At 43.1% G+C, this 23580-nt stretch overlaps 1 protein-coding gene and 1 long non-coding RNA gene across 5 annotated transcripts in view; one reads left to right on the plus strand and one right to left on the minus strand.

Annotated features, from left to right (window-relative positions):
* Positions 1-23580, minus strand: part of LOC149361070 (cytochrome P450 3A40-like) — an 80375-nt gene that overhangs the window by 9388 nt on the left and 47407 nt on the right. For both annotated transcript variants that reach the window (XM_089569449.1, XM_089569448.1), the window contains exons 3-4: positions 22318-22507; positions 19879-20090 (exon numbers count right to left, since the gene is read on the minus strand). In XM_089569449.1, the coding sequence (XP_089425575.1) occupies positions 19879-20090; positions 22318-22507 (402 nt within the window). The remainder of the gene's footprint in view (positions 1-19878; positions 20091-22317; positions 22508-23580) is intronic.
* LOC149361071 (uncharacterized) lies at positions 5094-15975 on the plus strand. Of its 3 annotated transcripts, XR_016288902.1 has the most exons (6): positions 5094-5444; positions 5946-6017; positions 9190-9342; positions 13054-13176; positions 15382-15505; positions 15910-15945. It is a non-coding gene; the product is annotated as an uncharacterized LOC149361071 (long non-coding RNA). The 3 variants fall into 3 exon arrangements; XR_016288901.1 differs by lacking the exon at positions 15910-15945 and having other exon boundaries at positions 5104-5444; positions 15382-15903; XR_016288900.1 differs by lacking the exon at positions 15382-15505 and having other exon boundaries at positions 5109-5444; positions 15910-15975.

A 23580-nucleotide genomic window follows, 5' to 3' on the forward strand; every position in this document is an offset into this window, starting at 1 on the left:
ACCGGTTTGCTCTGCCTGTCTAACTCATTGATCATGCTTTGTAGTTCTTGTCCTCAGTGGCTTAGCAAGGCAATGTCATTAGCGAATCCCAAATTACTCAGGTATTCTCCATTAACTCTTATCCCGAACTCTTCATATTCCAGGCCCCGGAATACCTCCTGTAAGCAGGCGGTGAATAGCATTGGCGAGATTATGTCTCCCTGCCTGACACCTTGCCGTATTAGAATTTTATTGATGAATTTATAGGAGAACTATAGTAGCAGTGCAATCGTTATAAATATCTTCCAACATTTTCACTTTACACTCTTCCCCACACTGATTCCGCAATGCCTTCATGACAGCTTAGGTTTCCACTGAGTCAAATGCTTTCTCGTAATCAATGAAGGCTATATTCACCTGATTGATCGTGTGAATGTGATCTATTGTGGAGTATCCTTTATGAAAGCCTGCCTGATGATTTGGTTGACTGAAGTCTAAGGTTGTCCTGACTCTATTAGCGATTATCTTCGTAAATACCTTGTATGCAACGGACAGTAAGCTGATTGGTTTGTAATTTTTTAAGTCTTTGACATCTGCTGTCATATGAATTAAGATAATATTAGTGTTCTTACAAGCTTCTGGTAGTCTCGAGGTCACAAGGCATTGCGCATACAGGGTGGCTAGTTTTTCTAGCACAATCTGTCCTCCGTCCTTCAACAAATCTGCTGTCACTTGATCCTCCCCAGCTGCGCTCCCTCTCTGCATTGTTCCGAAGACTTTCTTTACTTTATCCTTCTTTCGTTACTGGCGGGATGTCCCATTGCTGTGCTCGACTGCCTCTCTCAGTAACTTGCTGATTACATTCGCTACTGTAGAGATTTATGAAGAACTCTTCGGCTACTTTAACTATCTTATCCATAATGCTAATGCCATTGCCATCTTTATCTTTTAGCGCATACATCTGGTTTTTACCTATGCCCAGTTTTCTCTTCACTGATTTTAGGCTACCTCCGTTCCTGAGAGCGTGCTCGATTTTCTCCATGTTAAACTTTCTTATGTCGGCTACCTTGCGCTTACTTATTAATTTCGTTAGCTTTGATAGTTCTGTCCTGTCTGTGGAGTTAGACGTCCTCATGCTTTGGCGTTTCTTAATCAGATCTTCAGTCTACTGAGATAGCTTGCTGGTATCCTGTCGAACCATCCTACCACCAACTTCTGCGGCGCATTCTCTAACGAAAGCTGTGAGATTATCATTAATTGTTTCACCACTACGGTCGTCTTCTTCATTTAAAGCGGAAAATCCGTTCTGCAGCGATATTCTGAATTCCTCTACCTTCCCTCTTAATGCTAATTCGTTAGTAGCCTTTCGCTTCACTAGGTTCCTCCGTTCCCTCTTCAAATCTAAGCTAATACGAGACCTTACCATTCTGTGGTCGCTACAACGGACCTTACCGAGGACTGTTTGCTCGTTTGCTGAAGAAGGTATTGATAATCCGTAAATTATTTCTATCTGCGAACTCTACTAATAACTCTCCCCTACTGTTCCTAGAACGTATGCCATAGTCACCTACCGCCTGGTCTCCAGCCTCCTTTTTACCTACCTTCACATTAGAGTCGCCCATGAATACAGTGTACTATGATTTTACTTTGGTCATTGCCGATTCCACATCCTCATAGAAGCTTTCAACTATCTGGTCATCATGGCTTGATGTAGACACGTAGGCCTGCACCACCTTCAGTTGCACCTCTTAGTAAGCCTAATTACGATAGCCTCCACTCTCTCGCTAATGCTACACTGCAAAAAAATTCCGTGAATGTTACGTACAAACTCTCCATAACAGAACGAACGCTTGCTCTGTTGCATCTGAAATGGAGGGTCAATCCGTAACACATTCGTGAAGGTGGCTGGCCGTATTATGCATTTTCTGAAACGTATTACTCGCCGTAACTGTTGGCCCCCGGACTAGGCACCACATGACGTCCCATTTCCGATCTGTGTGGTTTACTCTTGTTCAACAATGTCCACAAACTAGCATGGCGAAAATGAGATTAACCCCATGTGCAAAGGTGAAGATCCGAGGGGGGGTGATAATCAAATGAGACCCAAGTGACGCATAATGTTGTTTCAACGTTGAGGGATTGCTACAAATTGTAAGCAACATTAAATAACAAAGGACTTACTTTGCTATAACTTTAAAAGAAGAACGTTGACTTCATAAAAAAATATTTTCACCATGTTGCTAACCACATGACAGGGTAACAATTAATAAATGCAATTAATAAATAATTTAGAAATGCAGCTTAATGAGGTCAAGAGATAAAAAAAAAATTTAGACACAGACAATGGTTAGACAACTTCTCTAAATTGAAACTGAACACCAGCTGAAAATACATTACAAACATGATGAAAGTGCACAAGGTGAAAGCCGAATTTCCGTCTGCCGTTTGATAAGGAAACGAACCACTGAGAAAGCCCAAAGCATGGGCAAACAAATTTGTGAATGCAGTGCAATGTAGCAGTCACATCTTTGCTACACAACCATCAATCAAAAACGCTAACTCCTTCACGGATAACAAAAGCACAGGCGCAACAAAATATTGCTAATTGCAATGTTCAATTTATTAGGTACCTATAGCCGGCCATTCATGCCTGGTCTTCCTGCGGATAAATGAAACGCTGCAAAAAAGCAGTGAGCAGCCATAATTGCTGCAGTGACAAGGAGGATGTGCACCGTTGGTGCTGTTCCCTCATCCTGACTAGGAAATAATAGCTGTTTTTTCTGGAATGTACTCTGGAAGCATGAATTTCCTATCCACCTTTATTTAGCTTGCACTGACACGACCCATCATGAACTCTGCAGCTTTGACAAACATGCGGGCCAGTCGACAGCCACAGAAGACTGTAGAACCCTGCTAACTTACAAAAAAACCAGTGCTCAGAAAGAAAAATTATAAAAAAATGAGGAGTTCCTTACACGCACTATGTTTTATATGGTACTAAGAATGCGGCTAAGACATGGCATGAATATTGTTTTTTTCTGCTCAGTTACAAACTTTCTCGCCTGTGCTAACATATTACTGCAATGTAAATAATGAAACATGCCAGCATTGCACAACATGCTGTAAGACTTACAAAATACACCCCCTACAAGGCTACCACATGCCTCTTAGATGTGGCAATGTTTATATCTACCAAACTATCTAGACTAAAATGAGACATCAAGCCTCTGACATCTGGAGATGTGTACCTCCCATGCAATTAGAGTGATTGGAGATGCTCCTCATTGATGGCATTTCAGTTGCTAGGTGTGGAAGGACCAGATATGAAGGTGAACAACTAGACACCCACTTTTTAAGCAACGTCACAATGAGCAATGTGCCTTGGCTTTTCTTCCATCCAAAAAGTTTTATGTTCCATGTTTACGTAACTGCTTGCATGTGCTCATTTTGGCTTGCTGAGAGATTCTTTTCTTTGTTAAACTAGCTTTAACTCTGGCCTCAGTCTTCTGCACCTTCTTAAGTTTTTGCTAGTGTTCACCTTAAGTCATGTGTAAGCTCACGCAGATCTCTACTTTTCTACGTTTCCAACTGTCACGTCTTCTCTGCCTTTGTCATGTCCATCACTGCATCCGACGCCTTCAAGTATGCTGTGTATAATCACCTTAACTAATCTGCCTATTACACATGTATTTTTGTTAGCCACCCACTCCTCTATCTGGCGCTGATAGGCCCTGAGAGTAAATAAATGAATTGTAGTCTAAGCTAAGTCTCAGCAAGCATGCATTATGTTCAGTTTATTTTACCATGTTTACCAGTAAAGAGTGGACGGAAAAAAGCTGCTAAGTGGAGCTTGACATGCCTCTCGCCCCTACACTGGAAAGCAGCAGGCAAGGCATACATAACCACTAACGACAACAGAACATGCCAAGCGTGAAGTAAATCAGTAATGTTCCTCGCATTTATCACAGGGCATACTCTCTGCTCAGTAATTTATTACCCCCTTAGACATTCTGCAAGGAGTGTATACAATGATGTGCCACCACAATACAATGAGAATCATTAACCCTGTGCAAATACAACAGCAAAGAAATTTATGCCCAATAAATGCACTGCTTACATGCAACCAAGAGGCAAGAATGGGACAACCTGGCACATTTATGAAAAATAAGCTCAAAATAATAAAGAATGACATTTGAGCAGCCGCTCATTCCCCCCACCCCCTCCCTCAAAAAAATATGAAAAATGGTCCTCTTCACACGGCACGTTTGAAAGATGCGGCTGTAATGTTTGCGACAGTTCCACTACGTGTGAAAATCAGATATAAATAACGCCAACGCATGCGGTTGGAAGCGAGGCGACAGGGCGCGGGCAAACAGTAATCGTCTTCAGGTGTCGACTGGTTCCACCTCCTGAGGGCTGCTGCTCGACGGATACCACTCATGGCCACGTTCACATCCAACAAGCTTGTAATAAACATTAGACAGGTGTTTATCATGACGCAGCAGCAGCTCATCAGTGCTATTGGCCAGTGCTGAATTTTTTAGCTTGATAAACGAAATCATCCACCGAAACGCGTGTCGACCGTTCCTCGCCAGATTCTTGCAGTCCCACGAGGGTGAGCAGCTTTTCCGCCGGCTTCGTCTCCTCTTTAGTGCAGGGCCACTGTCATTGTGACGCACATTCTGCACGGTCGTTTTACTATGCATCGATGCCGCATGGGACAGCAAGCGGTCGTACACTCCAATGCGGCGTACGGGCCGCACACATACACACACCGTAACGACAATACAGCGCGCAGGACGCACGCAGCGAACACGGAAGAACAAAAACCGTTCTAAAGCACCTGTTCACTCAACACCGGGCCGCACACATACACACACCGTAACGACAATACAGCGCGCAGGACGCACGCAGCGAACACGGAAGAACAAAAACCGTTCTAAAGCACCTGTTCACTCAACACCACACATACTCCGCAATTCCGCGCATGGTTCCGACTGCGGGCTTGGCTAGCGCTTCGACTCGTCACGGCCAAGCTGCATGCCCTGCGCTCTTGTGGTAACAACGCTCATGAAACGAAAATAAAATTTTAATATGTAAAACCATTCAAGTTGTCAGCTAAAAAAGCTACGGTAAAATTAAATACATCTGATATGTTTTCAAGGTGGTGCGCTTTTGCGGACGCGAATACGCGAATGGGGCTATGAATTTCCCGTGCAGCTCTGCTAGACACCATAGCTCTGCAAATGGCATCGTGCTCGGAGTTTTGCGCGGCTGACTTGCCCGCATGAATTTTACTTCCTCCGTGCACACATGCTTGGTGAGGTGAACGGTGGTCGGTGCGAACAGTTCGAAGTTTAATCGACTGAAAATTGCTCAAGGAAAGTCAGCGGCATTGCATTGCATCACGAGTGACTGGCGGCAGCCACACGGCATCGTCTCCGGTTTCGTGAACTTGTGAGAAGGTGAGCAATTTGTTCTCAAATTTTGAAAGCGGTTTTTTGTTTGTATTGTAACCCTGTGTCTCGTCGCATGTTATGTTCACGGTAACATCAGCACAACGTGCATGCGCTTTCTGTCTCTATTTGAAGTAACATTGGTCGGTCAGCGTAAACTTTTCGATTCAATTAAGCACAAGCTGTCCATGCTGGTAGTGCGTGTTGAATGTGCTTGTCCTGTCCGCTCTCCCTGTGTTCTGCGTGTTTTTCTGTGCTCCGTTTTTAGATGGATCGATACCAACTAGCCCAACTTTCTGCTTTACTGAACTCTATTTGAGATCATTCTGCGCTCGAGATGGTCTTCTGGTAATTTATTTATTACCAGGTATAGTCTAGAGGTTTGGAACCGTTCATCCCACTGTAACAGTGTTGAAAAGCTGTTTAGTTTCGAGCATCTGCTGTCCTTAAACTTTTCGGTAATCATTCGCGTGGTTCCTTTGGATCTGGACAACCGGCTACTGTTGCTAGGGACGCCTCGCAGCAGAGCCCCTGGGGACGCCCAGTGGGTCAGCTGTTTGTCCAGGTGCCAAGTTACCAAAGGTACCATTCCAGACATTTTTTTTTCTGTTCATCAACCTCATATTCCTTGCAAAAATTACAGTATGTAATTGGGCACTAAAAAAATTGGTAACTTATACACATTTCAGGACAGTTCAGAGAAATGAAATGAAAATTGGTTTTTGAGGAAAGAAAATGGGTCAGTAACTGTCTCACTTCTCTCGGTGGACTCCTGAACCTAAGGGAAGGAATAAACGAGGGAGTCTAGAGAGAAATGCACATGCAGCATCAGTATTCTCTCTGTAGACTTTTCGAGACCTGGATTCATTCCTTCTAGGACAGTGCCAAGCAGTAGGTGAACTGCACACAAATTTATTTTCCTCAGGTGCAAAGTAAAGAGTGAAAATGTTGTAAGACAAATCTCTACCCTGTTTCATTCTCACTGCATTTGCTCAAAGCATAATATGAAATCCTGTATTTCTTATACCCTGGTTTCCTTTACTTTGAGCAGTAGGTATTGACAATGAACATCAAGGCAACTCCACTCTCATTGCTTATTGCTGCTTTTAGGTTTCCTCCATGATTTTCTGTTTGCTCAGTCCTGGCCTTAACATATTTTCTTCTGCTGCTTAGCTTCGAACTACTGGCTAGGTTACATGGTTCTGCTACTTCTATGTTCACTGTGAGGTTTGAGAGCTTGTTGCTTTGTTCTTTTTTTATAAGCATCTTTGTCTTCTCGAGGCTGATTGGCAGTCCGGAACAGAGACCACATGCATTGTTTATGTTAAGATGATGACATGATAGCCTAGCACATCGTATCGTTGCCATTCGAGCCCCCTGTGTACTTGCTTTGTTGCACTGGGAGCAAAAAAGTTTAGTGGAAGTCGCAATGAGGCGCACTTTTGTTTAGACTAGTGGCAAAGGTTTACTGTTGCTTCGCAGTATAGTGCTCCCACCTGTTGCGCACGAGCATTTAGATGGCTGTTAAATACTACTATCAAGGATTTAGCCATTGTAATGTCGCAGGTCTGTTGTGTAGGATTTCAGATCATTGTCTTGCACTGTCCCCGAAGCCTGTTGTGTGTCAGTTACGCCACTATGCTGTTGTATTTCTGTCCAGCGTAAAAAATATTTTCTGTGATTATGCTACACGCACAGGTTCATGGGGAAGTAAATATTTTGTGTCGCTTCAACCGGGTAATGCTTCAGAATGAACACTTGCAAAAACCCATGCTGTTAAAAGCCTCGGCTTGTGTAACCCAAGTGTGAGGAGAATACTATTATGGCAGGGATTCTTGCATTGCAACCTTTTAAATTCCTTTTTTGTAAAAAGAATGACGAGAGGTTTCATGAGTTACAGCTCTCTTTCATTGCTTGCTCAGAGAAAGCGTTTATTGTAAGTAAGCAGTAGTGGCTTTTTTCTATTGTTCAAGCAGCAGCGTCAGCATGCCTCATCATTTTTGTCTTGAATGACTGAAGGTGCTTCCAGAGCATTGCCTTCTTTTTTTCTTGTTGTTTATTCAGCATGCAATATTGTGTCTATAGATTGCTCTTTAGCATTATTTTGCGTTCTCCCAAGCAAATTTTAGGCGACCAAATTCAGAAGCACCTTGTATTGGCCTTACATGCTCGCTATTAATGCAGAAGTAATTATATGCCACACTAAACACCAAATCTACATCCTTCAGAGTGGGTCTAGAAGCTTGTCTCCAGACTCTTGCCTTCAAGGAGTTTTTGCAGGTTTCATGTATCTGCTTGGTGTTGGAAGTGACAGCCTTGACTGATAATGATGAGCATTAGACACACATTATGCATTTACAGTTAGGCCGGAACGAAATGCGAACATACATGTGCAGTACTTTTCTACTTTGCAGCGAGGTATACATTTAGAAAGGGTTCATATATGTGTATTAGGTAGATCTCTTAACCAGAAACAGGAATCAGGCTAGCTGCATACTCAAGCTGAAATCACACAGGTGAAATATTTTGTCTTGTTCATAGGCGCTGTTTGCATTTCATTCCAGCCTGATTGTGCACTACTGCCATAGCAGGTACCCTATCTAAACGAGACACTGTCTTGTGGCAAATCATGCGCATATGTTTTAGACATGTGTGTGAAGAAATGTGCAGCTACAAACATTGCATACTTGGTTATTCATAATGCTTTTTTTTCTCATGTGCATAGAACAATGATCAGCTACATTGCTTGCTTTGTTGTTCTATTTTTCTGCTAATATTAAACTACATATTAATCTCAAAGACCCGATGTTCGACTGAATGATCCTTCTGTGTCCCACTAGGAGGGCAAAAGCATCACGCCTAGGGCTCATTCACCGCCCTTCACCCCTGTTTTGGTTTCAGTCGGTCAGTTATGCTATTAATGAATGTAATCACTTTATAGGACAAGTATATATGAAAATATATTTTGGGCTAAATGAGGTTAATTATGCTATTAATGAATGTAATCACTTAATAGGACAAGTATATATGAAAATATATTTTGGGCTAAATGAGGTTAACAAGTTATCCACTGTGCACAATGGTATGGTTGGTCTTGTACATCTTTACTTGGGTGTTAATGTTTCTTTTGTGGTTGCTGTCTAAATAACTTTGCCTGCCTATTGTCTCCTAAGTCCTTTTATGCCCGTCTTCCTTCCTACTGGCTCTCTCCCTTTTCAGTCATTCCTTTTTCCTTTAAACTGGCGATTGGTCACAAGCCTGCTGTGGGAATGGCAGCTAGCACTAGGCCCCCTTTTTTTTCATTGAACCTGCACTGCTAATATTAACGCTAATAGTACTGTATCAGTATTTATGTGATACTGCATTTTTTGTTATGCATAAATAGTTGGCTAAGCCAATGGTAGCAGTGTTGAATATCACAATATATCATGCATATATCTTGCATGCAATATCAGTATCAGTTTATTCACTTTGGATGAAGGTTATACAAACAGGGTGATAAAAGCATCTGGGCCCTTAGCAAGCTGCTAGTTCGGGCCCATGCAATAAGTGCACAATATAGTGTACCCAGGCGTCAACATAAGAAAAAAAAGTGTACATTTTATATGAATAGAAGATGTTACACAAAACTATATCAGTATATTCACTATTACGCTACCCTCTATTTCTTTCAGCTCGGCCGTTTGGCTGTCGATATTTTGTGCTGCTTTCCTAGCTTAGTCCACTCAAACTAAAACTGCGTTCTGTGTTGCAGGTAGAATCTACAATGAATGCCGCACTGTGTCTTGTAAGCAGGAGGCGGTGTTAATGGAGCCATGAACTTTTCTTGCGGATGACTGGCGTTGGCCTTATTATGCACTGAACCTCAAGTGTGAAGAGGAAAATGTCGTGTTGGATTTCTGCACAGGTGAGATATCATGGTGAATCTACCAGTGCGAAAGACTAGACAAGAGACAAGACAGCCGCTGAGTCGCGGCCATAGTTTATTGAAGTGAATAGGGAATACATGAAGAAGCCAAGCAACACCACAAACCACACAATTACAAATAAGCATACATGACAACATGAGTCAATGCCCCTGAACATTCCCCTGATCGAGATAGTCCAATTCATTGCGTGTTAGTGCGATAGACAACACACTTGCACATTAGTCACCGAGTCGTAAGGTGTGTCTAGCCTCAATAATCGACCATTTAATCTTCTCTGAATTTACTGCCAAAATGTTTGCTGCCAAAAGAAAAGGGTAGCAGCCTTCACATCCCTTGCAATATACAGAAAAGTTAGAACCCCTACCCTCTTGTGCTCCTGTAATCTTACATTGATACATCTTCCAGTTTGACCTATATAGACCCGATCACAAGATACAGGGTCTGATACCATGTTCATTTTACAAGGTACATATACATTTCACTCCACATGTGTACTTTTCTCTAGCCACATTCACAGAATTATTCTTAACAATTTTACATATTTTAAACAATTTATTAGGGGCCAAGAAAATCGCTTTTCCATCATACCTTCTGGCCGCATTTTTCAATTTGTGCGACAATCTATGTATGTACGGTAACACAACCGGTCTTTTGGCATCTCGCTGGCTGGCCCCGGCCTGATTGCGCCGGTCGCCGTGAAAAGCTTTCGGCTTCCTTAACAATTTATTGTATGCTCTTGCAAATAACATGGTTAGGAAATCCTGCGTTCATTAACCTAAAATGTACTCTTGGAAACTAGTCGTCATGCTAAGAAAGCATGACTTCATCAATTCTGAGTCCAGGCTTGACAGTCCAATGCTATCTTTCACTAGCTTGTAATAGCCAACCTGTGTCCAAGTAGCAGCTTAACACTCCTGGGTGAATATCACCAGCACACATGGTGTGTGCAGATCAACTTATCAAGGTAAGGTCCAGAAACCGCAGCTCCTTTTGTGGCGACATTTGCTCCAAGGTAAACCTAAGACAAAGGCCTTGCTCCTTAAACAGATTGAGAATATGCTCACATCCCAAATTATCAGAACATTTGTAAAAGACCAGAAAATCATCAACATAGCAAAAGATTTTTTCCCCCAGTCCATGCAAGTCCTTGACAATCATTCTATACACCCTACTTAAAATATCTCTTAGCACAAGGCCCATCTTCGAACCACTACATATACCAGATTTTTGAACACATACCACACTGCAGTACTCTACAGCCATGCTCTTAAAATAAATGCTATTCACTAGCATGCTCTTCAGATGAATTTCAGAAAAGGGTTCTTGCAAACTTTTGTCTGGTTATTTGCAAAAGCATTTGTCTACTTCGCATCTTGAAGATCGGTTTCTTGTACTCAATTCGCAGCGTGGTTGAGTATCTGAAGAATGGCAATCCAGCAGATTGTCTGGTGGTTAGTGTCGATGTAGAACTATTTTATTCCATCCCGTATGAGGACCTTATGAAAAGCTTGTGAATGTGTATATCGGAGCACAATGATGAGCTTGTGTTTAGGAACAGGTGCGTAGTAGTCTTTTTTTGGACTTACTTCCTTTTATTTGAAGAGCATGTTTCTGGAGTATGGCTGTGCGGCATATGTTCAAAAGTCTAGTATATGTATCGACTGAATGCCTCTTTGCTAAGTAATATTCTCTTAAGCAGGGTGGATGGAGTGATTGCCAAGAACTTGCATGGGCTGGGGGAAAATCTTTCACTGCGTCTGATTTTCTGGTCTTTTACAAAAGGTTGCGATAGTGTGGGACCTGTGCATATTGTCAAGTTGTTTAAGGAGCAAGGCCTTTCTTTAACTTAGCATTTCCTTAGAGGAAATGTCCCATCAAAAAGAGCTGTGGTTTCTGGGCTTCACCTTGATGTTCTGCACATGCCATGTATGCTGCCGATATTCACCCAGGAGTGTCAAGCAGCTACTTGACTATTGGCCGAACTATTCTAAGCTAGTGAAAGATAGCATTGCGTCATCTAGGCTAGGCTCGGTATTGATGAAGTGATGCTTTCACAGCATGACAAGTGGTCTCCATGAGCAGATTTTAAGGCTTACGAAAGCATTATTCCCCAACCATGCTATTGCAGGAGTGTGTGATAAATTGTTAAAGCTGAGCGTATAAGATTGATCAAGTTGGTCAGACATGCTAAAGGTAAGAATGGCATAGCATCATGTAACGAGGACAGCAGGAGAGCACACACGCATTAGTGCCAACCTTGGAGCAGATACAGAATCCAAGAGCATGTGCTTGACATTCAGCGTTGGCAGTCAAGGGTCGGGCTCATTCAATCTTGCATGTTCAAATCAGTGTTTTCTCATTTCCTTGACTGCCAGTGCTTATTGTCAAGTACGTGCTCTTGGATTCTGTATACACTCCAAGGTTGGCACTTGTGCGTGTGCTTGTTGTCCTGCTGTCCTTATTACTTGATGCTGCGCCATTCTTCTCTTTAGCATGTTAAAGCTAAAACCCTTTCACAGGGATTGGCAGGATACGGCCAGGGCCAGCCATCGAGATACCAAAAGATCGACTGTGTTACTGTACATACGTAGATTGTCGCACAATTTGAAAAATGTGGTCAGAATGTATGACGCAGAAATGGTGCTTTTGGCCCCTAATAAGTTGTCTACAAACTGTAAAATTGTTAAGAATAATTTTGTGAATTTGGTCCGGGAAAAGCATATGTGCCTTGTAAAATGTATGTGGTGTATCGGATACTGTTATCTTGGGGTTGGGTTTATGTTGGTCAAACTCGAAGGTGTGTGAATGTAAGACTACGGGAGCACAAGAGATATTTGGATATTGGTAGGGGTTCTAACTTATCTGTACATCGCAAGGATGTGAAGGCTGCTAGCCATTCCTTTTGGCAACACTCATTTTGGCGATACATTCGGAGCAGATTAACCGGAAAATTATCGAGGCTAGACACATCTTATGACTCGGTGACAAATCTGTGAGTGTGCTGTCCATCGTGTTCATATGCAACGAGTTGGACTATCTAAATGAGAGGAAAGTTAAGAGCGATCTTTTACTCATGTTGTGGTATAGCATATCTGTAACTGTGTGGTTTGTGGTGTTGTTTGGCTTTTCTATGTACTCCCTGTTTACTTCAATAAACTTCAATTGCGAGTCAGCGCCTGCTTTGTCTCCTTTCTTGTCATTGTCTCGTGCTGGTAGGTTCACGTACTTGCAGAGTAGATTCACTGAATTGTATACTTGCAGAGGCTTGTGAAGAAAAACCAGAGGAATTTTCTTTCCTTTGTCTGGAATGGAAGTTAAAAATTTTTTTCGCATTGCTAGATGGTTGCAGCACGAAATTCCATTCTCGAAGGGTAAACCCACTAAATTGTACATTTTGTGTGCAAGGGTACTGATGCTTGCATGAAACTGAAAACATTCGTCCAGGCTATCTGGCTAGCTTTCTTCTTCCTTGTGCCCAGATTTTTTTAAACAATACTTTGTCAGATTTATTTTGACCAGAATTTCTAACATGTTAATTATACCACATTTTGTGATCATATACAACAAAATTAAAACATGATGATCACTGGTGTATGGTTTAGTCTGGGGTAGAATGATGAGAAGTACCTAGTATATAGTAAAATTTAATATTACTAGTCTAACATAAACAAAATTGCTCTTTTTTTTAGTGGAAAATTTTGCTACCAGAGAGTCGGAGCGGCATGGCATGATGAAGACTTGGACAATGTGCATTCCAAAGTACCTGTATTCATGTCGGCACGAGAGCTTGCGCACAGTGCTTCAAACAGTTGGTGAGTACTTTGGTGCTGTGCTTCTGCTTAAATAGATAGGTAGATATTTTATTTTAAATGTGCCTGAACAGCCAATTGGCCTAAACGAGTGCACACTAAGTCAATACAAACACCATGACGTGAACAGACATAATACAGAAAAATGGTCACAAATACGATGATAATAATAGTAAAGAAAAACAAGCATAATGAATAAACAATGAAAACAGCAAATTAGGCAAATATTTCTGTGTCATAAAAAGTTGAATTGTGTTATTTGCAAACGAGTCATTGGTGAAATGGCATGCATGTCAGGATAAAATCTATCATAGCATTTGGTGGTTTTTCCCTGAGGCACACGAAATCGCAGTGACATCAATAACGGCTCACAGTCAATAGAGCCGAGCACAACTTTATGTAGAAAATCCATGTCATAAAGAGTAGACATACCAAGGTCTGCTAGAAGAAAGTCGTGGTCTTAGAAACGACAGCGCTCAATATATCTATCACAAAGGATGCATACAATCTTCTGCTGAACATTTTCGATTTCATCGCCAGAGGTAACAGAGGCACTATTCTAAGCTACTGATGCAAACTCAAGACGTGGCATCACGAGAGCACAGTAGCCAAATTATGTTTTTAATCTGAATAAGAGTGTGTATCTGAAAATTTGAGCAAAAATTGAGTAGCATTTAGATATTCTTGCACGAAATACCACTGTTAAAATTGGTTATAAATGATATGTCTCACATGTACACTTATCTGCTGAATATAGTAAGCATGGCTTGCGACCTGAGTGCCTCCGATGTATGAAAAAAATGGCCAGGTTACTGCATGACGCGTGGAGCAACCCAGTGTAGCACATTCAGGCTTCATGGAGTGGAGAATGAAGGCAGTAATAACTTTAAGAACAGAAAATACAGGACCAGGAAGCTGACAGAACACACTGACACTCGGTGCATGAAGGGCATTATGGAGTTGCCTGTCGTGTCGTGCAAGATGGAGGTCGCACAGACAGATGTTAAATATGAGCCGATGCAGATACCTTCTGTCATTACGTAGTACTCACTGCAGAACTCAACAAAAAAGAAGCAAAGGTAACAGCTGAGCATGGCCAGACTCTTGTGCTTTCCTCCGCAAGCAATCTGCATGTGTCGAGGAAAAGTACATACCCTTAATGTCAAATGACATAGCACTTACAGGACCCAGTAACAGCTTACTGAGGTGTTCTGATGCATCTACAGGGCACCTCATGAGAGATTCTTAGGCTTCAGAGCACTCAATCTACAGGGCGCCTCATGAGAAATTCTTAGGCTTCAGAACACTCAGCTCTTGCAGAAATTGTTTCAAAGTTTGTTGCCACATGGACCTCTTCGCAATAATGACCCTAAAAGCGAGCCTTCCTTTAGTGTCACAAAAAAAGGCCTAGGACATGGGTCTTTTTTGCTCCTTCATTAGAACCAAAATGTTTGCGAGCGAGATCTTTCACAGATATGGAATGATTTCACGAAATGTCAAAGGGAAGACTGAAGCTGTGCGAAGCAATACCAGCAACAGCCCTGCCGCGGTGGCTCAGTGGTTACGGCGCCCGGCTGCTGACCCGAAAGACGTGGGTTCGATCCCGGCCGCGGCGGCCAAGTTTCGATGGAGGAGAAATTCTAGAGGCCCGTGTGCTGTGCGATGTCAGTGCACGTTAAAAAACCCCAGGTGGTCAAAATTTCCGGAGCCCTTCAACACGGCGTCCCTCATAGCCTGAGTTGCTTTGGGACGTTAAACCCTAATAACCAAACCAAGCGATACCAGTTACAAACACATCACAGCTGTTGAAGAAGCTGAAAGATTCATGCCTTCATCCTTTTTCTACATCAGACTTATGACTACACTTTGTCTTTCTGGGCCATCATTTTGAAAAGGTTAACATGGCAGCGGCCTTCGGTTAAATTTCTGCAAGGAGCCCTTTGTGGAAACTTAAGCATCTGTTCCTCGTGAGGCGCACTGCAGAGATATTTGAATACCTTAGTGAGCTGCAACCAGCACCTGTGGCTGCATTTTCACTGACATCAGAGATTAGTACATTTTCGTGCAGATGCTGAGATAATGGAAACTATGACTGAAAGCATAAGGTTTCGGGGAAGTATGCTTCCTGATTGCTTGTGGGGAAGTGATGGGTAACCACCAATCCAATGGGTACAAGCTTTCTCCTCACCTGGTGCTCGTCTCCTTTAGGGTGAAATGCCTGCCAAATGGTTCGTTGCCCCACCTTGAGATGAAGAAAATACCTTGTGCCATGGTGCTCTTTGTCCTCAGATTCCCTCGCGCCATCAAAAATCAATCATCATCATGCTTGTGGGCAAGTGTCTGGCCTTTTTCAGATGTTACCAATGTTCCTTGCTCACTAAGTTGTGCATTGGGTACTATGTAATGAAAGGCATCTGCATTGAATTGTATTTGGCACCCATCCTTAGCTACTTTATATTTGCACAAAATTGTAGACAACCGTAAAGACTTTCATGCACACAGTGGTGTCCGAGTAAGCGCATTTTGTCTGCTTCTTCCTGGCCCTGTGGTTTCTGCTGTTTACTGTTATGAGAAATAAATTTTAGGCAATGAATCATGTTGGTTTGGTTCTCAGTAAATGGCTTTTACAAGCTTCTACGAAAGCCGATTGCTCAATAGCGGATGGTTCAAATGTATTTGTGAAATTTATAATAGGTGTTGTGTGGCTACTAAATGAGGATTTTTTTATCTTTTCAGATGGATCCGAAAGCAATTTTTAGAGGTACAATGTGTGCAATTTGTCATGAAAATAAAACGTATGTATTTGTACTCAACCAAACACTTGCCACTCTTTCATTCTAAGTTGCATTCTTTGTACGTGTGCAATACATAAAATGCATGAAAGTCTTGTACATAATACTTATTTCCTCGGCCTCTGGACTGCTATATCTGCAGTGAACGTTCTGGGCAGAAGCTATACACAGATGCATGTGCATGTACTACTGAAAGTATTATCGAGAGCAAAAATAACAGACCCCTGCCAGCGCGGGCCGATCTGTGCCAAACTGCATGCAAGCGCCGCTTGACGAAGCACTCCAGATGCTGAGACGAGCGCAGTGGCACGCAATGCGTAGCGCTCCTCGAGATGGGCGCACGCCACTGCGCTGGTCTCGGCACTAGGAGCGCTTCGTCAGGCGGTGCTCACATGCAGTTTGGCGCGGATCGGCACGCGCTGGCAGGGGTCTGTTATTTTTGCTCTCGATAGTACATAATTACAATGCAGATTATTTCCGTTCTAGATCAGATGACTTCCAAGTGAACGGAGGAAGTATGCATACACATTACGGGACCTTTAATAAGAACACAACAGAAGCATTCGTTGCAAAGAAACGATTTCATTCTCGTTCATAGCATAGCGTAACTTTCCGTTACCAAGAATGTGACAACCGTCGGACGGAGTCGCTGTATTCATGTTGCGGAAAACCCTCCGGGAACGCATTACCAGCGGGTTTCTCTGTACTGAGGAGCATTTTTTTTTACAGTGTATAACTCCTCGATGTTGCCAGCTATATCCTGGTTTATGAGGAATCCCACACCTAGTTCTCGCCTATCTGCTAATCCATGATAGCACAGTACGTGCCCGCCCTTTAGTACTGTATACGCCTCGTCTCTCCTGTTAACCCCACTGAGCCCTTTGACATCCCATTTAATACCGGCTAATTCCTCCAACTGCACTTTAGGATTTTAGTTACAGGATTTTTGTTACGTGTTACAAATTCGTAATAACTATCTAAATACTGCAGCAGGAAAAAAAAAACACTGAAATGTCAAGGATAAATTGAAGAAAAGGAGAAGGGATTGCATATACACCAAAAGAAATACAGAAAATTCCGAACAATACATGTGTAATTGAAACTACTGCGCGGCGGTGACGACAGAGTGTAGTTGGAGGAGTTTTTTGAAGGAATAAAAAAAGGTGCCTCAACCGCACCACTACTGTTACATATAGGGAGAAGGCAGGCAACCCTGAAAACCACGTTGATCACTCAGCCTTTTCGTCCTCGAAGGCGGCAATGTAACTCGCCGCCATCGAGTTTTATTGTCCGGCACAGTCTGCCGCTCTTTGTTGCAACGTGACTCAGATATATCAGATAAGGCTAGTGGGTGGTCGCTTATGGACCACAACTTTGTAAAGATGCCGGGGCGTCACCTTAATCCACCTTAAACATCGTAGGGTCAAAATTGTTTGGTGTATTCTGGGCGAGACGACTCATTCAACACGTCGATGACGGACACAAACAATATGTGTCTGACGCATCGGTGCGGCATAGTCACCCATACTGATCGTGGATGATAATCTCATGGCCGAACATGTCATGTGGGCACTGAAGTTCCTTCACTAGAATTTGAAATTGGGGCTTCCTTGCACAGTCGGAATCAATATGAAAGTCGTCGCTTTATGTCAGCCAAGCAGCCATTTTTTCCAGGTTGGCGATTATTTTTATTCTGTAAAATCCAGAGTGAAGACAGTAGGACCAAACGGCCAGATGTGGCTTTTTTTTGCTGCCTTCTTTCAAACAAAAACTGCCATAGAGCACCTCATCTCAATATCGAATGTGACTACAGCTGCACAAGCCCTCGCGTAAACTTTATTTCTCTGTCCACGCACCTGACCAGCTCATTTTCTCTCACACGATGCGAAAAAGGGGACACTTGAGGACGACCAATTAAGCGAGCTGTATCATAAAGTTATTAAATCGAGAATTAGTTTTTGCGGAAAGGAAATAGTGGTGCATGGAGTTTAACGTCCCAAAACGACTCAGGCTATGAGAGACGCTAAAGTGAAGGGCTTCGGAAATTTCGACCACCTGGTGTTCTTTAACGTGCACTGACATCGCACTGTACATGCGCCGGTCCTGTTGTCTTCTTCTTTCTTTGTCCCTCGTCTCAGCGCTTTTTTTTTTCCCAGCAGTATGTACCAACTAGCTCAACTCTCCGGGTTATTGATGTTTCCAAAATTTCGCCTTCATCGAAATTCGACCGCTGCGGCCGGGATCGAACCCGCGTCTTTCAGGTCAGAAAATGATGCAGTAACTGTCTAATCTCCGTGGACATCCATACTGCGTTTTAAGGGAATGGATAGAGGAGAAGGTTAAAGAAGAAGGGAAAGAGGGGAGCCGTTGTGGAGGTGTCCGGAATAATTTACACCACCTGGGGATCATAGAGTATCCGGTCGCCTTTTTTATTTCCCCTCGATGGAAACTCGGCTCCCGCGGTCGGGTTCGAACTCGGGTAATTCGGCTCAGTGTACGAGCGTCTTAACCACTGAGACCCCGCGGCGTGTCATTAGGTTATTACTTAACTTTTTCAGGCAACTCGCTTCGTGACGATTTGGTTAGATTCACTGAGAACACGCTTGCGCTGAGGGCGGATTTGCATCAGGCATTGTATTTTGAGGATTTGAGTAAGGCTTGCATTAGTTATTTCAATACTCTTAACCAGCTGCTGATAACGTTAATATGAGACCGCCCGCCAGCTCTCTTCCTGCGACAAGCGCCTGGAATATTCCGCGCGTTGCTTCTGCGCCACTTTACTTCTCTGGCTTCCACTGGCGTTGCTTTCCCTGCATGTCTTTCATTTACAGAAGCATTGCTACTCATGAAATATTCCAGGCCTTAAAACAGTGGCAAAGCAGTCAGAGTAGATCTGCGATGTTTTTCTGTCTTCTTAGACTCTTTACGAAATCGAGGGTTTCACGGAAACCCCTCTGGTCGGGTACGTTCATGACGTTTTGGCACAGCTACAGGGGCCTTGTTCGCAATGAAAGAAAGGAAACAAAAAAGGAAACCGCTTTTAGAGTGAATGGCCGCGGCCCGTACTATAGGTTGCCAATAACAAACAAAAAGCGCGATCAGGCTCTTTACTGTCCCGAGCGTGAAACTATTGTCAAGACTGCAAACAAAAATAACGCAAAAGGATTACTTACCGTAGGTGCTGGAAAGAATGTAGTGATTTCACAGCGTTTTCTCGTCGCCTACCCCCCTTTGCAAGTATATTGCAAGCTATTATTTCAAAAAGTGATATACTGGGGGTAAATAGTGCAGGCGGTTTAATTTAAAGACGATATGCAAATAGGATTCTGCATTATGAATGCAATAGCTTTCCTGTGTTATAGAGAGAACGGAGCTGTAAGCATGATTATTGTTTTCGCCTTCTTAACTACCATGAATTTTTCGGTGCCCCCCCCCCCCCCCCCCGCTCCCTCTCTTTAAGAACGCACCACTCCGCCGCAGAATCATTCCACGAAGAGGAATGTTTAGTGCCGCCTATTATCTGAATTAGCGATCTGTTCCTTAAATACAGCTTCTCGTTAGCAGCGAGTTGTAACGGTAGATCACTCCATCAGCCCGAATGTGTGAGTGCCGTTATCTTGCTCTTACAGATATGCCATCTCAAGAATTCTTATCCATGGTTCGTGTAAACCAAGATTTTCTGTTTTAAACTCTTCCACCACACACGACAATTAGGTAGCACTCATCGACTGACAGCAAGAGCGCCAATGCTCATTACAAAACAAATCTTACACCAAACTTTCAAAACCAGCGCAGCGCGCCTTGCATTGTTCTCTTATTTTGTGAAGTATTATAATGCAACACCAAGGCGTTTTTCTTTTCGAGAAAGCAAAAGCAAGTAATGATTGAGAACGGGCTGCTTTAAACAACGCACCTCCCATGCAAGAACACATTTTGCGATGACGTCCATGGTGAGCCCCTGGGTCATGAGTGACACGTCCGCGCCGGTCTCGCTCTTCGCCAGCCGTTCGTCCAGCACTTCCAGCATGTCGTTCACACAGCCGTTCATTATTTTCGATATCAGCTTCAACTTGGCGCCCGAGAAACTCGGGTTCATCACGCTCCGCACTTTCTTCCATTGGTCTCCTGCGCGAGAACGGTGGGCATTGTCATTTCGTCTTCGACATGATTATCTTACTACGCACCCAAATGTGCCACGTGCTTGGAGATGTTAGGTTATGTTATGACATGTTATGCTTAACTTAACATTCCAATACGACACATGCGTTATAGAAGACGGCGTAATGGGCGGCTCTGTAACGTGGACTCGCATAGCGCAACACATGCCCGTTTTTGTATTTTGTTCCCATTTGAACAAGGCGGACACTGCTCGGATTCACTCCCGCATCCTCTGGCACATATTAGGAAATCTGTGGCGGCAAATGACCTGCAAAGTGAGTGCGCTCTTTAACTGCGCTGTTTAGATATGACGTCTGTCCTTTCGAGAAATTTTTTGCGCGACAGAGCCGCCGAGAATAGGATTTTTGAGAATCGGAAAGCCGGTATGAATATTACTAATCACGAGAAGTTAAATGCCATCAATAAATAGTAAAATATTCCACATTCAGTTAAACTTACTATTCACGCGTCTTAGCTGTTCGCTGATGTGGACGCGGGCGGCAGTGCTTCATTGCAGAAAACGCTCCCAAAAATGACGGCCCGGTATTTGGGGATAACTATATTTTCTTACACCATGTCACGAAGCAAACAAAAAAATCGCGTACAGTGTTAACACAGCGCAGACAATTGAAATTGGCGCGTCCTGCACCTCCTGCGTGCCTCATGAGCTCACTTTCGGTGTTTCATGCAAGAACCGAATTTTCTCCTGCTGACGACTACTTCCTTCCGAAAACTGATAGTGGATCACCTTATAAGTGACTCTAACACGTTTTGGTGGGCTAGTTGGTTAAGCATCTTCAATAAACAGCGCGAACGAAGACGAGCACAAAAGACAAAGAAACGGACGACACAGCGCTGACTAACAGCTGAGGGTTTATTGCTGATCATGCAAGTATAAATACATAGATGTCGGCAGAGAGGGAAAGGTTTACAAAGTGCAAAAAAACATAAAAAGCATAAAGGTGACAACAGCAACAGAAGCGCGCTAGAAATCAGCGGAGATTATCAGCCCGCAGGAGTGAAAGCTCTTTTTGCAGTAGTGTTTGCGAAGGAGTGCTGATGCATGCATTTCCCTGCTTCAATATGTTGTAGGCCTCGATAATTTCCCTTGAACTTTTTTCGTGATTTTTGGCAATGACCTTAGTTTCATGATATAGCGGTAGTTTCATGATATAGCGGTAGAAAGAGAAAAAACAGTGCGTACCGCTATATCATGAAACTAAGGTCATTGCCAAAAATCGGGAAAAAACTGCAAGGGAAATTATCGAGGCCTACAACATATTGAAGCAGGGAAATGCATGTATCCGCACTCCTTCGCTAACACTACTGCAAAAAGAGCTGTCACTCCTGGGGGCTGATAATCTCCGCTGATTTCTAGCGCGCTTCTGTTGCTGTTGTCACAATTATGTTTTTTTATGTTTTTTTGCACTTTGTGTGTATCTTTCCCTCTCTACCTGCTTCTATGTATTTATACTTGTATGATACGCAATAAACCCTCAGTTGTTAGTCAGCGCTGTGTCGTCCGTTTCCTTGTCTTTTGTGCTCGTCTTCGTTCGCGCTGTTTATTCAGGATTATAAGTGACTACCAACTCCCCCTTGAGACCAACTACCAGACTGCGTTCACTGAGAAGTTAACTAGCCCACCTTAAGAACTTAGCCTGAAAATATCTACGTTATTATTTTAAGTGGCGTCTGCCGTGGCTGATTGTTTCTATAAAAAAATTTTCGCTCCAGCCCAACCACCTTATTTCGAGTAATTTTTTTCAGAGCGCTCGGTGCAACAGCCGACGTGTGGCTGGAAAAAGCGCAAACATTGTTGCGTTTGTATGAATGCATGTGTGTGCCCAGAGTGTACAAGTCGTTCATTTGAAGCCATTTGCAGCGAATTAAACTCGGAGACAAAATGCACCGTGGATAGTTCCTGAGTGCATTCTGAGAAGAAATTGCTTCACTACCCCACTTCACATGCAGTTTTATGCCTTTTGCCGTTCAGCGCCTTTGCCGCGCATTTCATGAGATGTCGGATTTCATTACGACAAACTTCATCGTTTTCAATCGGTAGTATTTAGTGAACGGCCTGATGTTTGAGAACTCTACTAAGTACGGTTTGTATAGATCGAAGAAAACACAAAGGAACTTATGAGTAATTGAAGAACTGGTAATGTTACCAGCGTCCGGTTACAATAATCTGTACCTTTTAGTCCCACCAAGCTCGTTCTGAAAGTTTCCACTTCGAGTATCATAGGCATCCGATCACGGAAAATATGAGATTCTCTGACAAAGCAGTGCTTAATCATTTCCAGGTCAGACAATATGATGCACGGCAGTTCTCCGATGTAGATGCCAAAAAAGCTCCCGTATTTTTGGATCCATTTGCCTGTCATCTGCAGTGGGAAAACAGTGAAGATTGGAAAACATATTAATCAATGATTTTGTGGTTTATACTCAGGCACATAATAAATGTGGACGTCAGAAAACTTTACTTAACATTTAACGCAATGCTGGCTACACGGGAGTAGTAGTATTAGTAAAAACATTTAATGACGATTCAAAACTCCTCTGCAGCTGGTGGTCTGCTTATTTCAGGACACCAATGGTCATGGCTGTTTCTCTTGCTTGAGAAACCAGGTTACGCCGGATCATCAGATCAGAGCTGGACAGAGCGGCCTCCGACCGCTCCTTCGTGCAGTGTGTTTGCAGGTTGTTTCATTTTTCGCCCCTGCAGCCCCACGTGACGTGGTATACTGTGGGTCTCTCGTCGCACCACGAGCATGCTTCTTTGTAGTGTTAAGAGATTATGCTGTATTTATGTAAATTTTCGAAAGCATTCCTTTGGAGTTCTCTCTACTTACTAACCTCCTGTGCTCTCAGCCCCTTGTGTGGTGGGGGGAGGAGTTGGAGCGTTGACCAAAATTATTGTAATCTGGTGTTGCAGGCCGTACGTATTGGTGTGCTGTCTAGAGAAGCGGCGTTACTGTTTGTAGCCTGCTTGATTTGTATGTCCTCGAGCTATGCTATCCACGACTTCGTTGCCCTTAGTGGAATCCTGACTGCGCTGGTATCCAGGTGATTTGGTCTTTCAGCGGTGGATTGGAGAAGCCGCCGCAGTTTGTTAGTTAGTGTAGTGTATGAGAGGCTACGCGGCGGGACCCAGCCAATGTGCGTGCTAATTACGGAATGCCCAGTCAGCGAGCGCTAAATACTAGGCATAAATGCGATTTATCTAATCAAAATAATAATAAAAAAAAGAATAGCCAAGACAACGACATTTCAGATGCTACGAGTATTTGATCCTTGCGTAAGAGGAAGCCCACAGGGTTCCCACGCAATCTCATGTGGCCGATTCTTATAAATATTGTGTGTATACCTATATTTCCCTGTGTAAATTCATAGTCTATAAACTGTCTATTAAAATATGTAAAAGTGTATGACCACAGACTACCTATTGACTGTCTAC

The sequence above is a fragment of the Amblyomma mixtum genome, chromosome 2 (genome assembly GCF_055824585.1).
Source record: "Amblyomma mixtum isolate Tamu chromosome 2, ASM5582458v1, whole genome shotgun sequence".
Classification (NCBI taxonomy): domain Eukaryota; kingdom Metazoa; phylum Arthropoda; class Arachnida; order Ixodida; family Ixodidae; genus Amblyomma; species Amblyomma mixtum.